Source organism: Lithobates pipiens, unplaced genomic scaffold (genome assembly GCF_037356315.1).
Source record: "Lithobates pipiens isolate NorthernLeopardFrog02 unplaced genomic scaffold, aLitPip1_a1.2 Scaffold_35, whole genome shotgun sequence".
Classification (NCBI taxonomy): Eukaryota; Metazoa; Chordata; class Amphibia; order Anura; family Ranidae; genus Lithobates; species Lithobates pipiens.
In genome coordinates this window covers 23,101,777-23,126,239 of record NW_027507811.1, presented here as the reverse complement: position 1 = coordinate 23,126,239, position 24,463 = coordinate 23,101,777, and the positions used below count along the sequence as shown (strand labels likewise).

The 24,463-nt window shown below is 47.2% G+C and overlaps 2 protein-coding genes across 2 annotated transcripts in view; both read left to right on the top strand.

Annotated features, from left to right (window-relative positions):
- Nucleotides 1-24,463, top strand: part of LOC143955216 (uncharacterized) — a 155,717-nt gene that overhangs the window by 105,395 nt on the left and 25,859 nt on the right. The gene's annotated exons all lie outside the window — the stretch shown is intronic.
- LOC143956300 (uncharacterized) lies at nt 11,321-22,754 on the top strand. Its single transcript, XM_077466515.1, has 8 exons — nt 11,321-11,422; nt 12,831-12,950; nt 13,082-13,249; nt 13,336-13,459; nt 13,576-13,673; nt 13,766-13,822; nt 13,945-14,074; nt 20,191-22,754. Exons 2-8 carry the CDS (start codon nt 12,855-12,857, stop codon nt 20,997-20,999), a joined length of 1,482 nt encoding a protein of 493 aa, XP_077322641.1. The 5' UTR covers nt 11,321-11,422; nt 12,831-12,854; the 3' UTR covers nt 21,000-22,754.

The following is a 24,463-nucleotide window of genomic DNA, read 5'->3' as shown; positions in this document are numbered from 1 at the left end:
AGATTAAGGCCGCGTACACACGGGCGGACTGTCTGACGGACTTGGTCCGCTGAAACGTGTTTCAGCGGACAATCCGCTCGTGTGTGGGCTTCAGCAGACTTTTTCAGCGGACAGTCTGGCGGACTAAGTCTTTCGGAATTTCCGTAATATTGTCCATCCAAACTTGGTTTCAGCGGACAGTCCGCTTGTGAGTAGGCTAGTTCGACGGACTAAGTATGGTGCATGCTCAGAAAGGATTTACACGGCCGAAGGTTGCATTGCAGTGTATTGGACGTTGTATTTCTAGTCCCGTCGTACGTGCCATACACGTCATCGCGCAAGCTTTCAGCGGACTGTCTGTTCGTCGTGTGTGGTCAAGTCCGTTCATTCAAAAGTAGGACGGACTGTCTGTCGGATTGTCTGACGGACTTAGTTGGACGGATAGTCCGCCCGTGTGTACGCGGCCTCAGTCTTTAGGATCAAAGGAACCTTTCCTCACATTTTTCCCTGACAGAGTGGTCCTAGTGCCAATGCTGGGGTCGAACTCAAAGGTTACCTCAGTCTTCCACGAAAATCAGGATATTACTCTTCCTACCTTTAATTCTGCTGGGAGTCAGGATCTTCATCCTTTCGACATGGGAGTCATTCTGAAACGATACCTGGAGGCGACAGCTTCTTTCCGGCAATCAGATTATCTTTTTGTTCTTTTTCATGTTAAAGCAAAGGCCTTAGGGCTTCGGTCAGATCCATCTCCACGTGGGTGGTTCAGGCGATCCAGTGGGCTTATAAAGAGAAGGGCTTGGCTCCTCCTGAGGCGGTTACGGCACATTCCACGAGAAGTCTCTCTACTTCTTGGGCAGCTTCACGTCATGTGGCTCCTGAGGTTATCTGCAAGGCTGCCTCTTGGTCATCCATTCATACATTTTTGGCTCACTATTGTGTCGAACCTGCCAGTTTATCTTCCGCTGATTTTGGTTTAAAGGTGCTGTCGGTGGACAGTGTTAAATACATTTTTGTTCAGCATTTTTGCCCACCCGAGTGTGTTTGGCAAGTTATTTCCCACACGTTGCTGACATGGAGTCTGTCAGGAAAACTGAAAATTCCTATCAAAATACTTACCGTAATTTTCCTTTCCTGATGGACTCCATGGCAGCAGGAGTTCCCTCCCAAAATGGCTGGAGTAGGCTAGTTATCGAACACGGCCATGGGCAGGGAGCAAAGATTTATGGGAGTAGTGTCCTATAGGGTAGTGGAGGCGGGATTTAACCCACACGTTGCTGCCATGGAGTCCATCAGGAAAGGAAAATTACGGTAAGTATTTTGATAGGAATTTTCAGTTTTTTTGAATAAAAAAAATTAGACAACGGTAAAGTTACCCCAATTTTTTTTTTTTTTATATTGTGAAAGATAATGTTACGCTGAGTAAATCGATACCCAACATGTCACACTTCAAAATTGCGCCCCGCTCGTGGAATGGCGACAAACATTTGCCCTTAAAAATCTCCATAGGCGATGTTTAAAAAATTCTACAGGTTGCATGTTTTGAGTTACAGAGGGGGTCTAGGACTAGAATTATTGCTCTCGCTCTACCGATCGCGGTGATACCTCACATGTGTGGTTTGAACACTGTTTTTATATGCGGGCGCTACTCGGGTATGCGTTTGCTTCTGCACGCAAACTCGGCGGGACGGGGCTGCGTTTAAAAAAAAAAATTTTTTATCTTATTTATTTTACCTTTTATTTTTATTTTTTACACTGGTCTTTAAAAAAAAATTGTGTCACTTTTATTCCTATCACAAGGAATGTAAACATTCATTGTAATGGAAAAAAAACATGACGGGACCTTTTAACCACTTGCTTACTGGGCACTTAAACCCCCCTCAGTCCCAGACCAATTTTCAGCTTTCAGCGCTGATGCACTTTGAATGACAATTGCGCGGGCATACAACACTGTACCCAAATGAAATTTTTATCATTTTTTTCCCACAAATAGAGCTTTCTTTTGGTGGTATTTAGTTACAGCTCGGAGTTTTATTTTTTGCTAAACAAACAAAAAAAGATGCAAAAAAAAAAAAAAATCATGTTTTAATAGTTTGTTATAAAATTTTGCAAACGGGTCATTTTTCTCCTTCATTGAAGTGCGCTGATTAGGCGGCACTGATGGCTGCATTGGTGGGCACTGATGGGCTGCATTGGTGGGCACTGATGGGCTGCATTGGTGGGCACTGATAGGCATAGTTAAGGCGGCACTAATAGGCACAGATAAGGCGGCACCGATGGGCACAGATAAGGCGGCACCGATGGGCAAAGATGGGCACAGATAAGATGGCATGGATGGGTGGCACGGATAAGTGGCACGGATGGGTGGCACGGATGGGCACTGATAGGTACCACTGATAGATGGGACTGATGGGCACTGATAGGTGGCACTGATAGGTGGCTCTGATAGGTGGCACTGCTGGGCACTGATGGGCGGCATTGCTGGGCACTGATGGGCGGCACTGGGTCGCAGCACCTTTGAGGCAGATTGTGGGCACTGTGGGTGGCACTGTTGGTGGCACTGCTGGATGGCACTGTGGGTGGCATTGTGGGTGGCACTGTAGGTGGCACTGTGGGCACTATGGGCACTGATGGGGGGCACTGATGGGGGGCACTTACTTTTATTCAGGATGGCACGGCGGTGGGCAGGTGGGCACTGGCAGGGGGCAGGTGGTCAGCTGTATTGCTGGCCGTGATCGGGACTGATGTCCCGATCACGGCCGCCGGTGATCGGCTTTTTTTTTCTCTCGCGCGAGGAGGAATAATAGCCGATTACCGGCTCCGTTCTATCACATGATCAGCTGTCATTGGCTGACAGCTGATCACGTGATAAGGGGTCGGGATCGACCCCTTGCACGGATCGGTGATCAGGCGAGTCTCACGGACTCGCCGATCACAGAGCGCGCCGCGCGCGCCCCTCAGGGGGTGCGCAGGCCGCTCGTATCCGGGACGACGTCAATAGACGTAGTCCCGGAAATGTAGGTCCGCGCTGATGCCGTCATTTGGCAATAGCGCGGATCTGTAGTGGTTAAATATGAGATCTGGGGTCAAAAATACCACAGATATCATAGTTACACTAAAATGCAATAAAATAAAAAAAATGTCATTTAAAATTTTATTTTTTTTAAAATGGCCCTTTAAGAGCTATGAGTGGAAGTGACTTTTTATTGAAAAACCAGGGAAAAAATTCAATTGCAACTACACGGCCGCCTGCAAAACTTTGCGGCCAAAACAGGCATCAGCCGATGCACTGACGTCTACCTTGTAGAACTTGGTAAACCTATGGACAGACGACCAGGTCGCCGCCTTACACACCTGAGCGACAGACGCTTGGTGTCGGAAGGCCTAAGACATTCCGATTGCTCTCGTAGAGTGGGCCGTGACTGAAAAGGGAGGCACCTGTCCCTTCAAGGCGTAGGCTTGGACTACAAGCTGTCTGATCCACCTGGAAATGGTGGCCGACAAGACCGCCATGCCCTTCTTAGGACCAGCCACCGAAACAAACAGTGAGTCTGACTTCCGAAAGGAAGCTGTGGCAGACAAGTACACCTTCAGAGCCCTAACCACATCCAAAACGTGAAGAGCCACCTCCTTGGGGTGCTTCGGCTTAGGACACAATGATGGCAATACAATGTCCTCATTGATATGAAATGCCGATACCACCTTAGGTAGAAAAGACGGTTGCGGACGCAACACCACCTTATCCCTGTGGATGACCAGATAAGGCGACTTGCAGGACAAGGCCGCCAGTTCCGAAACCCTCCTGGCCCATGTGATGGCCACCAGAAAGACCACCTTCTGTGAAAGGGTCAGCAGAGGAATCTCCCTGATATTCTCAAACGGCGGCTTCTGAAGCGCCGACAACACCAGGTTCAAATCCCACGGAGGTAAAGGAGGACGCACCGGAGGGACTACATGTCTCATCCCCTACACAAAGGTACTCACTAATGAGTGAGACACCAGGGGTCTTTGAAAAAAGACAGCCAGAGCTGAAATCTGCCCCTTGATGGTGCTTAACGCCAACCTCTGGTCTACACCTTGCTGAAGAAACAGCAGGATCCCAGATATAGAGAAGGAGCGCGGATGCCACCCTTTCTCCTAACATATGGAGATATATGCCTTGCAAGTACGAAGGTATATCTTCCTGGAAGAAGATTTCCGCACCCTCAGCATAGTTGGAATCACCAAGTCCAACAGACCCCTATTCCTCAATACCTGGCTTTCAATAGCCAGGCCGTTAAAGCCAGCGATGGTAAAGCAGGGTGAAGGATTGGACCTTGAGATAGGAGGTCCTCTCTCAACGGCAGTCACCAGGGAGCGTCTGCCACCAGGCGCACCAGGTCTGCGTACCAAGCCCGCTGAGGCCAATCTGGGGCAACCAGGATTACTGGAATCCCCTCAGCTTCTACTCTGCGAAGCAGACATGGCAACAGTTTCAGCGGAGGAAAGGCGTAGATCAGCTGGTACTGATCCCACGGAGCCACCAGCACGTCTGATGAGTCTGCCCACGGATCTCTTGTCCTGGACACGAATCTTGGCACTAGAACCACATCTGGTGTGCCCTATTTCAGGCACAGCCGCCTGAATATCTCCGGATGCAATGCCCATTCTCCTGGATCCAGCATCTGACGACTCAGATAGTCCGCCTGCCAATTTTCCACCCCCGGGATGTACAGTAAATGGCAGACAGGGCCAGGACATGTCGCTCTGCCCACCGAGGTGTGTGAGCGACCTCCCGAGCAGCGGCTGAGCTTATTTTTCCCCCTTGGTGATTTATGTACGCCACAGCCGTGGCGTTGTCTGACTGTGTCCTGGTCGGACGCCCTCGAAGACACATCCACCATGTGTGGAGGCACAGCCTGATCGCTCTCAATTCAAGCAGATTGATCGGCAACATGGATTCCACAGTCGACCAGTGGCCCGGAGCCGACTGAATCCCCATCACTCCACCCCAGCCGGACAGACTTGCGTCTGTGGTGACCACCGCTCAATTCAGAGGAAGGAACGATTTTCCGGCCTGAATCACCGGGGACCTCAACCACCAGATCAGGGAGTCCCTGACTGGCTGGCTCACTTGGATCTGCCGATCCAATGGGACAATGGAGATTTGTCTCATTTTGTCAAGATCTCCTTCTGTGGGACTCTGGTGTGGAACTGGGCATAATTTACTGCCTCGAAGGAGGCTTCCACGAGCCCCAGCACCCGCATGCAAAAACGGAGTGATGACCACTTGCCGTTCATCAGTAGTTTGACCGCAGATCTGAGAGTCAGCAATTTGTCTGAGGAGAGAAAAACCCTTGCTTCCCTGGAGTCCAATAGTAACCCCAGGTACTCCAGACGCTGAGTCGGTACCACCACTGACTTCTTTAGGTTCAACAGCCACCCAAACGCTTGCAGGGTCTGCAAGGTGATCGCCAGAACCTCCTCTAATTCTGAGGCGGAAGAAGATCTCAGTATGAGATCGTCTAGGTAACCCACGATTGCGATCCCGCGTTGTCTCAACAACGCCAATACTGGAGCCAGTACTTTGGTAAAGACTCGGGAGGCTGATGCCAGGCCAAAGGGAAGAGCCACAAACTGGTAATGGGCTTCCCCGACTGCCAAACGCAGAAACTTTTGATGCTGAAGGCATATGGGTATGTGCAAGTAGGCATCCTGAATGTCCAAGGACACCGGGAAGTCCCCTTGATGAAGTGCAGCGACTACTGAGCAAACTGATTCCATTCTGAACCTCTGCACTTTTACAAAGTGATTGAGGGCCTTCAAGTCCAGGACTGGACGTACCTTCCTTCTTGGGAACCACAAACAGATTGGAGTGGAACCCCTGGAACTGGTACAATCACCCCCTGATTCAGCAAGTCCCTCACCGCCCCTAACAGGGCCTCCCGGCGAACCGGGGACGCGGGTATGCTGGAGGGAAAGAATCTGTTTGGCGGCCAAGAGAGAAACTCTATCTTGTAGCCGGTGGAAATCAGGTTTTAGACCCATTGGTCGGATAACCGGGAGGTCCAACGGGCTGCAAACTCCCGAAGGCGACCCCCCCACCCGAGATGTGGGTGGGGGCAAACCTTCATGCGTTAGCACCTTTGTTCGCAGGCTTGTTAGGCTTGTGGTTCCAGGGACGCTTCTGACCGTCCATGGGCATCCTGTCGGGCTGGTGGTGTTTTGCCAAAGCACTGGGTGGATGAAAAAGCCGCTTGTGAGCAGAAAAGGAGAGCCCTTGCCTGCAGCGTGGCTCCTTAGCCTTCCTGGCCTGTGGGAGTAGTGTACTCTTACCACCCGTGGCATTTTTAATAATGTCACCCAACGAGGCTCCAAAGAGCCAGTCGCCAAGGAAGGGAAGATCCGGTAGGGCTTTCTTGGATGCCTGGTCAGCGGACCAGTATTTCAGCCAAATAAGGCGCCTCAGCACCACGGCTGACACTAAGGCCCTGGATAACAGAGGGAGAGTATCCAGGGCCGTGTCACAAACGTACTAAAGGCCATGCACTAGTTGGTCTGCTAACTCCATGCAGACAGGGGAGACGTTCTGCTCTCCCAATTCGCGGTGCAAAAGTTTTGCCCACTCAGTCAGTGTCTGCGACACCAGTACGGATGCCAGTACAGGTCGCACGGCTGACCCCACAACCATAAACAAGGAACGAGCCACCGCTTCGGCCTTCCTGTCCATGGGATCCTTGAATGCAGGAGTCCCCTCAACCGGGATTGTGATTACTTTATTTAACCTGGATACCGGGGGGTCCACGACCGGAGGAGCCGACCACTTTTTGAGAAGGCTTTCCTCAAAGGGGTAGCGCACTGCCAAGTTTTTGGTGACGAAAAGGTCCTTTGCAGGCGACCCCATTCCCTGTAGATGAAGTTGTCAAAATAAGTCAAATATGGGAACACCTTAGGTGAACGTGCTGGCTTGTGGGACCCAAAGGGGACCGGTACATCAGCAGAGTAATCCGCTGGCTCCTAAATCTTCAGGGTATCACGCACAGCTGTGATAAGTGCTCCAACAAGTGCCTTGTCGCACCCGGACCCGGACGGGGAATCATCCTCACTGTCCGAATGGTCCTGGTCAGCCATGTCTGATAGGTCAGAGCAGGGGTCTCCAGCCGCAGCAGGGCCCGAGTCTGCATCAGAGCTTTCCCCATAGGACGGGGGGGCAGGGGCCCCTTACGTGCACCTTTCCTGCCACTTGCCACCTCTATCTTAGCAACATAGGAGTCCAGGAACGCCGTCAGGGTGTCCATGCGCACCGTACTAACTGCAGGTGACCAGGGTTGCTATAGCCTGGATTTCGGGGGAAGAAACACCAGTTTCTGAAGCCATGCTGACCCTATCCTGTCTGCCACCTGCAAGGGGACTTAGGACAGTGAAGGTCCCACCCTCCTGCTGCCGCCGCGTGGGGGGGGGTGCTTAGTGCTAGACTCACCACCCTGGGGCATTCTGTGAATGCCAACAACAGTGCCTGTAGTCCCTAGGAGGTTCCCAGATGCAGAGAGGAGAAAAAAACTGTGTCAGCAGCAGCAGCTCTAACAGCGGTGCAACGGTCTGCAGAACAGCTTCAGCATTCCACACAGAGCCATCCAGTGTCCCTCACACTCAGGGAATACAGAAAGTGACAAGAGAAAGCACATTGCAACCTGTCACAAGAGCCAGTGGTGAGGAGAGCATTTTGGCTTTCACAAAATGGCTGCCAACGCAATACATAGGAATCCCAGGGGAAATGTCTGCTGAATCTCCCCAGGGGAATCTATAGCTTTCCGAAATCCAAGATGGCCGCCGGAACGTCGCCATGAGGTGAAAAGAAGCAAAAGAATAAAAACAAACTGCCTGTTGACACACAGACATCCTCCACAAAAACCTGCCTTTTTTGGACCCCCAGACCTGGACCAGGACTGAACAGCAACCGCACAGAGCCCCACAGGTGAGAAACAGTGACCCACACACACACACACACACACACACACACACACACACACACACACACACACACACCCCTCAGGGGGGAGGGAAAGAGGAGTGATAGGGACTTGGGAGAGAAGATAAGGAGGTGAGGTGGCCCCCGAATCGACCCCCCAGGGAATGCCCAGCTGCTCCCCCCACCGAAGCAGGGAGAGCCGTACTTACCAGTCCTGAAGAGCTGGGAGACATTCCGTGGTAGCCAACTCCTGCGCAGTTACAGGGAAGGTTACTGGCCCGGTATACTGCGAGCCAGACATCAGTAGCCCCGTCATATGTATACCCCGGAGCACTGAAGCTCACCGACCACCTCTGGAGCATGAGGTATGTCGTGGCCTGCCGAGCCTTAGCTGCGGCCTGCTCACGCTCGATGGCCGGACTGGGGAGACAACAAGGATTTCATTAACCAGCCTGTCACCCAGCCGGCAGTTGATAGAAGATCTCAGGATCTCTCATCTTGCGCAAAAAGCAGCAAACCTGCAGTAAAAACATGGACAGAGAGGCCCGCAGGGTTTCCTAGGTCATTCTCCTTGCTAGGCAAAATAAAAACTGAAGCTGCTAGCAGCAGGAGGAGGGTTGATAGCATGGGGCCTGCCCCCCCCCCCCGGGGCGGGAATAAAGTTCTGCGTATTGTGTAACAATTTTGCCTAGTTTCTCTTAATGGCAGGCTATACAACCCATTTAGTTACAGAGAGGAGCTGTGTCAGTCAGTGAATATAAGAGAAAATGTGGTACATGAGCTTCTTTAGCATGTATACGCAACCCATTCAAGCGCACGTTGTGCTGAAACGCGTGAACAACGCGTAAAAAAGGTGCATGCGGCAATGCGTGTTCCCCCTACACCTAGTGTGAATGGGGCCTCTTTAGTCTCTTTCACTACAAATAGAAGGATAATATGTGGATTAAACAAAGTGATTGTATAGCAATAATATAAAAATGTACGAAGATGGGCTAAAACAAAAAAACAAAAAAAATGATAATTTTACAGATTTCAGAACATTATCAAATTATTGTTAATTTTCATTATATTTTTTTCCCTTGTTTTAATTCTTAACTGAAGTATAATGTACATATGTAGGAATCCAGTGGCGTAACTAGAACCTTCAGGGCCCCGAGGCAAGAAACCATGGTAGGGCCCCCCCCCCCCCCCCCCGACCTCCGGACAGGGCTCTTTTCTCAGAGTCCGATGGTGGAACACCAGGGCCCGGTCCCAAGTGGGTGGCCATATATAAAGAAACCGATTTCTCCATTTCCCCCCGCTTCTCCTCCTCTCCCACCCACAGGCATTCAGCGGCTGCAGGAGGAAAATGGAAAGATTGGTTCCTCTATGTCTGTGTTTCACAATCTTTTTTCAGTCAGGGCACCCTTGAAGTATACCCCTAGGTGAATGGGGCTGCACTGCAACCCCCCTGAAACTGGGTGCATTGCATGCAGTTGCAGCATAGTGAGGATGCATTTAAGGGGTTAAAACAGGTGGTCAGTAGGCAACATATTGCCTCTCTACCGGCTGTCAAATGCCTCTAAAAAGTGATCTGAGCATGGTTCGCTTTTCGGAGAAACAGCATTTTACATAAAATGTGCATACATACATGTAAACACACACACACACATATATTTTATATATATATATATATATATATATATATATATATATATATATATATATTATACACACGCACATATATAAAAACACACACATATATGTAAATACACATATGCACACACATATAAACCAGTGGCAGTTGGTGCTCGAAATTTTTAGGGGGGCGCAAGCAAACTGAGAAATTCTGAAAAAAACATAAATTACAGCCACTGTGCCCATCAATTGCAGCCACTGTACCATCAAATGTCACCACTGTGCCCATCAAACTCTGCCGCTGTGCCATTAAACTCTGCCAGTGTGCCCATCAAATGCTGCCAGTGTACCCATCAAATGCTGCCACTATGCCCATCAATCTCTGCCACTATGCCCATCAAATGGCACCACTGTGCACATCAAATGCTGTCGGTGTGCCCATCAAATGCTGCCACTGTGAATCCCCACCGCCCGCTCGCTGTCTGCCACTTACCCTGTCTTGGTAGGGCAGCGGGTAACGGCCATGAGCGGGGTCCTCCATGCATCTCCTGCCATCCTCATCTCCCGTCCTCTCCTCCTGATAGGCGTCCAATAGCTACACCTATCGTTTCAACCAATCAGGTGACGGGTAACAGACCCGCACACCTGATTGGTGGAGAGGCGGTTCAGTGTTAGGAAAGTGAATATTTATTCACTTTTCTAACACACCTGGGTGGACTGTGAGCGTCAAGCATAGCGCTCGCAGTTCACCTATTTTAAAGCCTATTAGAGTCTATGGCTCTAATCAGGTGCTGCAAAAACACCCCCCCCCCCCGCTGCTGTAATTCAGGCACCCCAAAAGGGACCAGAGACCTAAATATGGGGGTGGCAGCGGTGGCCATGGATAGATTCATGCTATGCTATGCATGAATCTATCCATTGGTCATAGAGGGGGTGGCTGGAGAAAGGGTGCGGTACCTGTGTGCCCATTTGGATGCACCGCCACTGATAAACACATGCACATTCACATACATACATATGCATACATGCACGCTCACATGCATACATGCACACACACATGCATACATACACATACATATATGAAAAGCATGCTCACACACATGCATGTTCACACACACAAATACATGCTCACACACACACACACACACATGCATGCTCACACACACACACACAAGCATGCTCACACACATACATGCACACGCACATACATGCTCACACACATACATACATGCATGCACACACACATACATGCACGCACACACACAAGCATGCACACACACATACAAGCATGCACACACACACACATGCATGTTCACACACATACATACAAGCATGCTCACACACACAACCACATACAAGCATGCTCACACACATATGCATGCACACACATATAAAGACAAATACAGTAGATAGTCTTATAAAAAAAAAAAAATGCAGACATTTACCTTTGCTCTTCCTGCCAGGTACTGCACTGTAGGGGGAGACAAAGAACGCAGCACACTGTGCTTTCATTTAGCCTAATGTGAGGAGCTCCTGAACAGTGCCGATTTCAGTTCAGCTGATGATGGGGGAGCTCCTCTCAGCCTCCCCCCCTTGAGGGCCCCCTGCAGCAAGGGGCCCGGTCGCCGTGGCGACCCCTATAATTCCGCCACCGTAGGAATCAGTTGTCAAAGTGCTAGGACAAAATAAGAAAGCAAAGCCTGCAGTTTTTATGTCCACCACAAGGTGGGGATCTCACTTGTTGTCAGAGGAATGAGCAGACAGGAAGTGATGTCACATGCATACAGGAAGTGCAGTGAGGTACTAAAGAAAGTTCTGTGGTGAGGTGAGTCGGGAGGAAGTAGAGAGGAGACATTGCTGGAACTGGCAGCAGAGGAGGTAATAAGATATTATTTTATATTTACACCCAGTAACACCCTTCGTTCACCATATTTCGTGTGTGAGACAGTTATCCAACTTTTACATCCTAAATATAGAGCCATTAATCCAACACTCCATCCAGAGCCTCTGGTTTATAGTACTGATTAGTTCTGAGCTTTAGATTTGGTCAAAACACAGGTTCAGATTGAACTTTGCCTGCTTGGGCTTTTTTCTGACACGAGTCCCATAGGACTTTCCTCTTTGTTCATGCTTCCGCTGTGTACTACTACTGTAGGTGAGGCATTCTGAGCGCCGCACACATAGGCAGATTATGAGAAGCCCCCTGACTGCAGACCCCCCCACAACCACCGGGCCATGGTTGTAGAGATGAGGTCCTTGTCCTCATCAGATGAGGGGATCCCCCCTGGCAAGGTCTTTCCCTCCACATGGTTGTCTTTCCTTCATCCCTGGTCAACCAGATATTCCCCTATCCTGCCGACAGAGCTTCACCTGTGTGTACATAGCAAAAGCCCTTTAAACATTCCTACATGATGGATCCGATTACTGGATCCATCATGTTTCCTACAGATGGATCCAGTACCGGATCCATCATCTTTCCTACAGATGGATCCAGTACTGGGAACCCACCAGAGAGATGTCCCCGTCTTCTGTATTCCCGGGATTCCACACAGGAAGATCACACCATGCCCGGAGTGCCATACGATTTCTGAAAACCACCTTGCGGGAGTGTAGGTCCCAACAACCACCATTCTGGTGGTCGCAGCTTGGAGCACCGGTGTATTTTTAAAACCGGTGCCATTTTTCTTTCATTGACATGCCTATGCTCAGCATTACTGCATCAGCACGGCCCTGGCGCACCAACAGGGGTAGTAGTGTATCCACCCCAGGCCCTAATACCATTTACTCTGATGGTTGCCCCAGTTCAATTCCCTGCCTTCCTCTGCTCATTCTGTTGTCCCATCTGCCACCTAAGCTTCCTCTTTGCTGCCCAGAGGGCAATATTCTACTACAAAGACAGGTTTCGTGGGCACAATTTTTGGTCCTAGTGAGGCCATGGGCAGCAGAAGTCACAACTGTGCTCCTTTGACCTCCTGAATCAGCTTTTGACTTGAGCCCTTGAGCCAGATACCTTACCCGAGGAGGAGGTGATAGTTGAGAATGATTTCTCTCCATCTGAGAAACGTGATCTACATAACATGCTGATAGTGGAGATTTCAACCAAGCTTAATGATACCATTGCTACCTTTTTATTTACACTGTAAACTCCTGCTTAGCATTAGAGCAGCCTGACTTGCTCACTCCAAGATATAAGAAGCAGTCTGAGGAGTAAGAACTATGAAAGATCTGCAGACAATTTTCATCCCAGTGCCGTCCAGATAATTCTCATTTTATTATCTACCTACAGTGAGGAGCATCTTGTATAGATTATATGACCATGTCAATGAGGATGGATGAGAGCCAAAGTCATGTGACTGAAAGGATATTGAACCTCACCCTGGAGATCATCTACCTGCTGACCGGAGAGGTGAGGAGGATTCTGGGAGGTCACATGATATCACTCTTATCTCTATTAATAAAACACAAACCTGACTGAAGAAGTGAGGAGGATTCTAGGAAGGTTTGTAGAGATAACAGTAAAATTGTCTCTTTTCTCAGGAGATCAGTGTAGTGAAGAAAAAATCTGGCGAGCCATTGATCCCCGGCAGCTCTGTCCAACAGACCTCGCCCGTCACAGTGCCTCCACCTCACTGTCTGACAACAAAGCTAAATATTAGCAAGAAGATTTTGGAAGCCACCAAAAAACCTGAGCTGCTGACAGGAGAGGTGAGCGGTGCCGGGAATTCTGGGACATTATCCAGTAAGAGACAAGGGATGTGTCTGGATGGTGACTGTATCATTGTGTGTGTCAGGTTCCTATAAGGTGTCAGGATGTCACTGTCTATTTCTCCATGGAGGAGTGGGAGTATTTAGAAGGACGCAAGATTCTCTACAAAGACGTCACGATGGAGAATCAGCCGCCCCTCACATCACCGGGTAAGAGGAGACTTTATTGTAAAGGAGAGAGCAGTACGGAGGCTCCACCTAGATCCCCCATCATCTGATAAACACATAGAAACAATGTATTCAGTCAGTGTGTGTGTTTCCTACAGATGGATCCAGTAATGGGAACCCACCAGAGAGATGTCCCCGTCCTCTGTATTCCCGGGATTCCACACAGGAAGGTCAGAGCATACCTCACCATCATCAGGTAAGTGGGACTGAGCATGTAGACCTAAAATATGTTACAATCTCTTGTTCCTTTCTACAAATGTATTCTAACATGGCATCTTTGGGATTTAGGGTGTAAAACTGGGAGATTTAAAAGTTGAGGATGAAGAGGAAAAAGAAGAGACATTGGTGAGTTTTCTCACTAATTATTATCTTCTTATTAAATTATATTCTTCTGTGCAATCCATTGTTATCAGCACTGTTTTTACAGATTACATTTTTTTTTTCTTTTTATCATTTTTGGGGCTTAGAATGAAGACTTGATCTGTACGAAAGTTGAGGTTGAAGAGAAAGATATGAATGCCAATCAGCAGTCTACAGATATGGATGGGGAGATTTTAAAAAGTAAACAGGAGAATTTTTCTCCTGATCTTGGTACAGGTAAGTGAGAAAGAATTCTTTAGGCCAAAAGGGTGACCTTTTTTCAGCAAGTTTTGGGTCAAGTCATTTGTAAAACTGACGTGGTCTAGACACTGTTAATTTACTTATTAAAGCGTTATCACATAAAAAATATGGTTACTAGATCTGTATCAGTCACTAAGTCCTGTATAGTCTGTGCTGTCCTTATTATTTTGTACAGAGAGTAGAGGGGAGCCCCTTATTATTGACATAAGACCATCATCAATGTACCTACCTCATCGCCTAATGTTCCCAAAAAAGGACCATATAAAAGATCACTTTGCATTCCTCAATATAACGTCCTGTTCCTACCAAATGAGGTGGAGATACTGTACACTAGGGTTACGCATCTTCACTGGTCTCGCGAATCGATTACGATTATCTGGTCAACAATTCAATTCAATTCCGCAATGCATCACGATTACTGACATGCTCCCACTTCCACTTGGGCCACCTAGTCGGCCCTTCCTCTCTGCAATCTTCTGGGACGCATCACAGGTCCCAGAAGATTGCCCGGCTGTGCAGGACAGCGCAGTGAGACATGCGCACCTGGCTGTGAAGATGCAAGATGTCACACCTGGATGCCCACAGTAGTATTGCCAGCGCCGTGGACAGGCAGGGGAGAGAATGGAGGGTTCGGGTGGCCACATCGCTGGATTGTGGGACAGGTGAGTGTTTTTTTTTTTTTAAAAGTCAGAAGATAGTTTTTTTGTAGCTGCTGACTTTTAATAAACAAAAAAAAAAAAAAAAAAAATACTAGGTGGCTCCTCTCTGCCAGCGATCTTCTGGGACCATTGTCTGGCCAATGGCAGAGTGCAGTGCGCGCCCGGCCGTAAGCTGTTACAGGTGGGTGTCACTGCCCACAGTAGATGATGGCGCTGAGGAGAGGAGGGGGAGAGGAGCGATGCTCCGTGCGGACACTTCGATGGACCGTGGGACAGGTGAATGCTATTATTAAAAGTCAGCAGCTACACTTTGTAGCTGCTGACTTTTAATAAACTAAAAAACGTGTGGAACTCCAATTTACTAAGTGCTCTAATCTGATGCACTACAGGGTACAGGAATTCACACACACCCGGCTGCTGGGATGTCAGGAGGGATTAGAATTCAATCCACAACTGAGAAACGGCCCTGTGAAGTTCCCTGTACTGTCTCTGTGTTTAACATTTACCCGGCCCCCCTCGTTTGTACCTTCCAGCCCACTAGGAGTTAACACAGTGGAATGTGCAAACGAGGGGGCGGGTAAATGTCATCACAGAGCACGTGTAGGAGCCAGTGTATGTAGAGTACAAACATACTTGTACTCTACATACTGCTGCTAAAAAATACCTGTGTGGTGAGACTTCTAATAAATGCAATTATAATCTATTAAGTGCCCACCGCTGTATGTGCATTCTAAAGTATATGCAGCTTTTCATACCTCGTTTCTTAGTGTGTGTGTGTAACTGTATAAGCTGCTCATGTGACTGCTCTCTACTCTCCTCGTGGCCCGCCGCTCACGTCTCTGGTCAGGTCAGTGGGTGTTCTCAGCCCTGCCCATCGACTGTAGCTATCAGATTAGAAGAGAGGCGGGCGGGGCTGACGTCAGGAGAGAGGAGAGGGGCTGGCCGGACTGAGCAGTCACATGAGCGGTGTATACAGTTATATACACACACTAAAAAACGAGGTTTAAAGCTGCATATATTTAAAAAAAAAAACACACACAGAGGTGACCACTTAATGGATGATCATTGTATTTATAAAAAAAGCATTTTGACAAAAACGCTCAGATTGCTCTTCCGGGAGGGGCGAGGCAAGTGGTGATGACGTCACCCATCATCGATTTTTCGGGTCGCATGCATCGATGTCGCATCGGAGACCCCCGAATTGCGATGCATCGATGAAGTGATTAAATTCCACGTCCCTACTGTACACCATATGAAAGGTCCATCTCCATTCCTCAATATAACGTCATGTTCCCAACAAATGAGGAGGAGATACTGTACACCATATGGAAGGTCCATCTTCATTCCTCTATATAACGTCATGTTCCCAACAAATGAGGAGGAGATACTGTACACCATATGAAAGGTCCATCTCCATTCCTCAATATAATGTCATGTTCCCAACTAGAGGTCGACCGATATGGGTTTTTCTCTGGCCGATGCCGATATTTAGAAATCATGGCGGCCGATAGCCGATATATGATGCCGATTTATTTTTTATTTTTGGGCCGATATGTTAGGCCGATTTTATTTTATTTTTTTTTTTTTTTTTTTTTAATCCCCCTTGATCTAACACACCTTTCCCACTGGGGCATTTTTCAGGCGCTTTTGGGCTAAAAATAGCGCCTGTAAAGTGCCTGCAAAATGGCTCCCCTGCAGTCTGCGTGAAAGACAGAGTGCTTTCACACTGAGGCGATGCGCTGGCAGGATCTTAAAAAAAAAAAAAAAAAAAGTCCTGCAAGCAGCACGTTTGGAGTGGTGTATACCGCTCCTCCACCACTCCTGCCCATTGATATGAATGGGCACCACTGCCGAAGCGCATGCAATGCGATTTGGCAGCAGTGCCTCATGGGCGCATTTAACCTCTTCCTTGGCCGCTAGATGGGTTATATGTGCCCCACTAGCAGCCAAATAGCACCGCTAAAATGATGGTAAAGAGCCGCTAAAACTTGCGTTTTACCATCAACGTCTGCCCGCTCCAGTGTGAAAGCGGCCTTCATAAGTGATACAGAAAATTTCTTACATTTAAACATTTATTAAACAAAACAAACCTCCAATCAGTTTACTTGTATGTATGATTTAGATAAAAAAAAAAAAAAAAACCTATGTATTAAATAAAAACAGGTAGTCAAAACTTTTGGATGAAAAAAAAAATGGGCTAACTTTACTGTTTTTATTTTATTTTTATTTTTTAAATAGTGTATTTTCTTCCCAAAAAAATGCATTTGAAAGACCTCTGTGCAAATGCCGTGTGACATAAAATATTGCAACAACCGCTATTTTATTCCCTAGGATCTCTGCTAAAAAAATATATATAATTTTTGGGGGGGTCTAAGTGATTTTTTGGCAGAAAATACAGGATTTTTACTTGTAAGCAACAAGTGACAGAAAAGATTTAGTCTTTAACCACCTTCAGACCGGACAATTTTGCTGGTAAATGACCAGAGGTCTTTTTACACTTTGGCACTGCGCTGCTTTAACTGGTAATTGCGCGGTCATGCAATGTTGTACCCAAACAAAATTTGCGTCCTTTTCTTCCCACAAATAGAGCTTTCTTTTGATGGTATTTGATTGCCTCTGCGATTTTTATTTTTTGGGATATAAACGTAAAAAGACCGCAAATTTTGAAAAAAAATGATATTTTCTACTTTTTGTTATTAGAAAAATCCAATAAACTCAATTTTAGTCATACATTTAGGCCAAAATGTATTCAGCCACATGTCTTTGGTAAAAAAAAAGTCAATAATTTGTATATTTATTGGTTTGCGCAAAAGTTGTCACATCTACAAACTAAGGTACGTTTTCTGGAATTTACGCAGCTTTTAGTTTACGACTGCCTATCTCATTTCTTGAGGTGCTAAAATGGCAGGGCAGTACAAAACCCCCCCAAATGACCCCATTTTGGAAAGTAGACACCCTAAGGAAATTGATAAGAGGCATGTTGAGCCCATTGAATATTTTTTATTTTTTTGCCTCAAGCGATTGAATAATGACAAAAAATTTTTTTTTTTTTTTTTTTTTTTACACAAAGTTGTCACTAAATGATATATTGCTCACACATGCTATGGGCGTATGTGAAATGACACCCCAAAATAAATTCTGCTGCTTCTCCTGAGTACGGGGATACCACATATGTGGGACTTTTTGGGAGCCTAGCCGCGTACGGGGCCCCGAAAACCAAGCACCGCCTTCAGGCTTTCTAAGGGCGTAAATTTTTGATTTCACTTCTCACTACCTATTACAGTTTTGAAGGCCATAAAATGCCAAGATGGCACAAAACCCCCACAAATGACCCCATTTTAGAAAGTAGACACCCCAAGCTATTTGCTGAGAGGCATGTTGAGTCCATGGAATATTTTATATTTTGCCACAAGTTGCGGGAAAATTACAAACTTTTTTTTTTTTTTTTTCACAAAGTTGTCACTAAATGATATATTGCTCACGCATGCCATGGGCATATGTGAAATGACACCCCAAAATAAATTCTGCTGCTTCTCCTGAGTACGGGGATACCACATATGTGGGACTTTTTGGGAGCCTAGCCGCGTACGGGGCCCCGAAAACCAAGCACCGCCTTCAGGCTTTCTAAGGGCGTTACAGTTTTGAAGGCCATAAAATGCCAAGATGGCACAAACCCCCCCCCCCCCCCCCCCCCAAATGACCCCATTTTGGAAAGTAGACACCCCTAAATTTAGGGGTACACTAGTGAGACTAGGTAATAAATGGCGGGTGCCCTGAAACTATAAAAAAAGTAACTAACCAACCAGCGTCACCTGTAACAGTTATATGGTGATCACTGGTGAAAGGGTTAACTAGGGGGCAATCAGGGGGCTTTATGCGGTAGTATATGGGGGTCCCTGGCGCTATAAAAAGCTGCGGCGAACCTAAATACCTACCTGCCTAACTAGCGTCACCTGTGACACTAATACAGCGATCAGAAAAATGATCGCTTATTAGGCTGGGTTCACACTGGAGCGATGCGGGAACGCCACGAATCCGCGGCGGGTTCCCGCATCGCATGCCTCCCGGCGGCAGTTCACACTGCCCTATGCGAACTGCTGGGAGTGTCAGTGAAATGTTAATGACACCCCCAGATCAGTTCGCATATCGCAGTGCGATCTGCAAACTCGGATCGCATGGTGTGAACACCCATGCGATCCGATTCTGCTGCGGGCCAAAAAAAGGGTCCCGTGCGAATTTGCGGCGGGTGCGACACGAATTCAGCCATACTATCTGTATGGCTGAACTCGAATCGCACAGAGATCGGATGTGATTTGCACTGCAGTGCGGTGCGAATCACATTCGTTCTCATAAACCGCTGCAATGTGAACCCAGCCTTAGTGACACTGGCGACGGGGGGTGATCACGGGGTTAAACCTTTATTGGGGGGGTTAGGGGGGCACATTAGAACTAAAGGGGGCTAACCCAACTGCCCTAACAGTTATTACAGTCACAAATGACACCAATGCAAAAAAAAAAAAAAAAAAAAGCAATTGGTGTCACTGTGACTGGGGGGGCAGGGGTAATTGGGGGGTGATCGGGGGGTAAAGGGGGGGTGTGAGTGTGCCTGGCATGTTCTACTGTATGTGTGGTGTGTTGGTGCAACTCACCGAACCTCTCTCCTGGGTGCCGGAACGAAAAATACCGACACGGAGGAGAGAATACATCACTTCCTCTCCTGTGTTTACATTACAGGAGAGGAAATGATGTCACGGGACATTTTCATTCGCCGGGAGCGATCGCGAGGGGGTGGCTATGAATGAATGGCCGTCCCCTCGTCCGGGATCGCTCCCGAACGAATACCGACCGCCGCAGGCACCGGGCGGGGGCCCGATCAGGCCCCCGACCGGCGGGCAGGCAAGGACGTACATGTAAGCCCTTATGCCTGCCTGTGCCATGCTGTCGACGTACATCGTCGTGCGGCGGTCGGCAAGTGGTTAAATGGTTAAACTGAACTCAATATAACGTCATGTTCCCAACAAATGAGGAGGAGATACTGTACATCATATGAAAGGTCCATCTCCATTCCTCAATATAATATGTTCCCAACAAATGAGGTGGAGATACTGTACACCATATGAAAGGTCCATCTCCATTCCTCAATATAACGTCATGTTCCCAACAAATGAGGAGGAGATACTGTACACCATATAAAAGGTCCATCTCCATTCCTCAATATAACGTCATGTTCCCAACAAATGAGGAGGAGATACTGTACACCATATGAAAGGTCCATCTCCATTCCTCACCAAACAATGTCATCAGTGCACAGACTCATACTTGGGTTAGATGTCATGTCAAAGCCCTGCTAGACCAGTATACAGTGGAGATTTGTAAAAAATATTTTAATGTGTGTGTTTTTTTTTTTTGTTTTTTTTTATTGCCTTCCACCAGATGGAGGATGTCTCAGGAGTACCTCGGAGGAAGATCTGTCTTTAACCTCTGATGGCCATTCAGAAGATAACGGCAAACTACAATATTCTCCAGCAGTAAATCCCACTGCTCAAAATATACACCATTCTGAGAGATCAACGGATCCCTCGAATCCTGAGGAATCTTCTGACCAATCACATACTATTACTCCAGATCTCCATCGAAGGTCTCGCAGTCCAGAAAGGTCAACAGCTCCACCTCAGTCCAAGCAACCTTCTTCAGGTCATAAAGGATTCCACACAGCAGAGCATGCATTGTTGTGTTTGGGGTGCGGTAAATCTTTTAAAACAAACTCTGAACTTTGCATACATCTCAGATCTCACACCAGGGTGACCTTTACGTGTTCTGAGTGCGGGAAATCTTTCACTGAGAAAAAGGAACTACTTACGCACCGGAAAATTCACGAGGCGGAAAGTTCTTACCCGTGTTCCGAATGCGGAAAAAGGTTTGACAAGAAAGCGGCACTCGAATGGCACCAGAAATTTCACACGAGCGAGCATTCCCACTCCTGTTCAGAGTGCGGGAAACGCTTTTCTAATAAATGGACCCTCCTCGGGCATCAGAGGATTCACACGGGTGAGCGCCCTTTTTCCTGTTCAGAGTGTGGGAAAAGCTTCAGTCAGGAAACAGAGCTAAACCGACATGTTAAAGGTCACAAAGGAGAGCGGCGCTACACGTGCTCGGAGTGCGGAAAATATTTTCATGAAAAGATCAACCTTCTTTATCACCAGAATATTCACGCTCCTGTTCAAGGTGCGGGAAGTGTTTAGCTCATGAAGAAAATATGATTGGACACCAGAAAACGCTCCTGATTCTGTTGGCAAAGGCGTGCTGGCAAATTTAGGCATGGCATGGTTTTTAGTTTGGGACACTCCTACGTTTCAGTTTATGGTGGAATATGGTTGGCATCCATAATCCTGAGTGTAGAAAATGTTTCATTGAGGGAAGTAAAGACCTTTGTTAAAACACCAAAAAAGTCACACTGGTGAACGTCCCCTTTTGAGAGCGCAAACTTACTCCACGTTCAGAGTGCGGGAAATGTTATTCCAAAAGAGGCCACCTTTTCTATTGCCTGAAAAGTCACACTCAGGAGGGCCCTTTTTCCTGTTTAGGGTGCGGGAAATGTTTCATATTAAACACCTTCTGTTACATCAGAGAATTCACAAGGGTGAGCACCCTTACTCTTCTTCCAAGTGCGGGAAAAGTTTCATTGAGAAAGCAGACCTCAATAGACACCAGAAACTGCACAAGGGTGAGCACCGTATTTCCTGCTCTGAGTGCGGGAAAAGTTTTTAAATGAGAAAGCAGTCCTCAATAGACCCCAAAAGTGAGGGTCCCTACTCAATGTTCAGAGTGTGGAAAATGTTTTTCCAAAAGAGGCAACCACCTTTACCCCCTGAAAATTCACACTCCTGGCACTTTTTTCCTATTCAGGGTGTGGGAAATATTTCATATTAAACACCTTCTGTTACATCAGAGAATTCATGAGGGTGAGCACCCTTATTCCTCTTCCAAGTGCGGGAACAGTTTAATTGAGAAAGCAAACCTCAATAGACACCAAACAAAAAAAATGCAGCAAAGATGAGCATCTGTACGCCGGTTCAGAGTGTGGGAAATGTTTCATATTTAATAAACACCTTTTGTTACATTAGAAAATTCACAAGGGTAAACGCCCTTATTTCTCCTCCAAGTGCGGGAAACGTTTCAACGAGAATGCAGACCTGAATAGACACCAGAAACTCCACGAAGGTGAGCGTACATACTCTTGTTCAGAGTGCGGCATATTAAATAAATACCTTCTGTTACTTAAGAGAATTCATAAGTGTGGGTGCCCCCTTTTTCCTGCCCCGAGTGTGGGAAAAGTTTCAATGAGAAAGCAGACCTCCATAGAGGCCAGAAACTGCACTAAAGTGAGCGTCTGTACACATGTTCAGAGTGCAGGTAAATGTTTTTCCAAATGTCTTCATCACCTGAAAATTCACACTCGGGAGGCCCCTTTTTTCTGTCCAGAGTGCGGGAAATGTTTTGTTCATGAAGAAAATCGAATGAGTCACCAGGAAACGCATACCGCACCTCCCTGATGCTGTTTACAAATGCAGGGTTGGCAACTTGGATTCTTCGTCCAGAGAAGAACTATGTCATGGAAATGGGTTTATTAATAGGAGACAACCCTACAAGACTTCAGTTCTAGTTGGAATCTGATTGGTTGGGTCATCTGCTGGCTTCTGAAATATTGTGGAGATGATGCAAGTCGTGAGATTTGCCTCCTACAGATCCTGATCACCTTACGTTGTCCCCATTCCAATAAAAGTAAAATCCAGCAGGAAGAGTGGGAACTTCTCCTGAAGGCCATGAAAGGTGTGAAGACCACCTTCGAGATCTGTTGGGAGAAGACATCTGTATTCTGAAGCCTCTACCAGGTTTTTTTTTTTATTATTTTTTTATTTATTTTTTTTTTCCTTGTCTTGGTTTTTGTTCTTATTCATTTATTCTGATATGTTGAAATAAATATAAAACCTCTACAATATTCGTTGTGACTCCCTTCTTTATAAGTGAATGTAATTAACCACTTTCGGAGCGCCTGCCCTCGGTGTACTGCGGACAGGTGGCCTGTACAGCCACAGCAAAGTAATGGTACGTCGCTGCCTGTTTTCTGGTTCAGGGCGCGTACACGCACGCAGTTATTCATGGCCAGGACCCGCTGATCGGCTGTGTGCACTCACAGCCCAGGGCCCTGTGTTAACAATCGACACAGGGCTCTGTACAGATGGGATGATCTCTCTGTTTCTTCTCCCTGCAAAGCAACACAGGGCTATGTACAGATGGGATGATCTCTCTGTTTTTTTCTCCCTGCAAAGCAACACAGAGCTCTGTACAGAGGGAATGATCTCTCTGTTTCTTCTCCCTGCAAAGCAACACAGTGGGGGTTATTTACTAAAGGCAAATCCACTTTGCACTACAAGTGCACTTGGAAGTGTAGACACTGTAGATCTGAGGGGGACATGCAAGGAAAATAAAAAACAGCATTTTAGCTTGCACATGATTGGATAATAAAATCAGCCGACCTTCCCCTCATTTCAGATCCACCCCTCAGATTTACATCGACTGCACTTCCAAGTGCTATTTTAAGTGCAGTTTGCACTTGTAGTGCAAAGTGGATTTGCCTTTGGTAAATATCCCCCGGTGTTCTGTACAGAGGGAACGGATCTCTGTTTCTTCTCCCTGCAAAGCAACACAGAGCTCTGTACAGGTGGAATGATCTCTCTGTTTCTTTTCCTTCAAATCAACACAGGGCCCTGTACAGAGGGAACAATCTCTCTGTTTGTTCTCTCTACAAAGCAAAACAGAGCTCTGTACAGAGGGAACGATTTCTGTTTCTTCTCCCTGCGAATTAACACAGAGCTCTGTACAGAGGGAACGGTCTCTGTTTCTTCTCCCTGCAAAGCAACACAGAGCTCTGTACAGAGGGAACGCTCTCTCTGTTTCTTCTCCCTGCGAAGCAACACAGAGCTCTCTACAGAGGGAACGATCTCTCTGTTTCTTCTCCCTGCAAAGCAACACAGCTCTGTACAGAGGGAACGATCTCTCTGTTTCTTTCTCTGCAAAACAAAACAGCTCTGTACAGAGGGAACAATCTCTGTTTCTTCTTCCTGCAAAGCAGGGAGAAGAAACAAAGAGATATTTAGTAAAAAGTAGCACACACAGTTAGGCACATATTTATCCAGCCAGTTTCCTTAGCACAGTGACAGTGTATAGCAGCTTTTTCTAGCAGAGTGCCTTGGGGTTTCTTCAGGGGTGCCTTGGCAAAATGCATGTGGATGAAGCCTGCCTTTTAGTTACACTAAGCCACAGGTTTTCATTGTGCACCATTACAACCTTCTAGCTGCCAGCCTCCTAACAACCAATGGTGTCATCGGTTGATAAGGAGGGTGTCAGCTGCCTGCATAGCATCCTTGTTTGACCCTCCTCTGCCCCTCTCCATCAGCAGTGTGGGCACATTACCTGAGTGATGGAGAAACATAGGAATACTAGTCAGTACCAGTTAGGTGTATTTGCTTTGGAAGAATAAATCACCTCTAACTTTGGGTGTCCTACTTGGACTTGGACGTTGCTGCATTATGTAAAACTATTAGAACAGCTTTAACATTTTAGAATGGGGCGCCTTGACTGAAAAAAGGTTGAGACACACCGGTGTATAGTATTGTCACTGATCACTGCATCAGTGTCTCTGGTG

Bases quoted from the DNA above. Each gene is read 5' to 3' on its own strand.
- LOC143956300 (XM_077466515.1), top strand. From the start codon at position 12,855: ATGACCATGTCAATGAGGATGGATGAGAGCCAAAGTCATGTGACTGAA. The intron at 13,674-13,765 runs GTAAGTGGGACT...TTTGGGATTTAG, and splicing joins GCATACCTCACCATCATCAG to GGTGTAAAACTGGGAGATTT. The intron at 13,823-13,944 runs GTGAGTTTTCTC...TTTGGGGCTTAG, and splicing joins AGGAAAAAGAAGAGACATTG to AATGAAGACTTGATCTGTAC.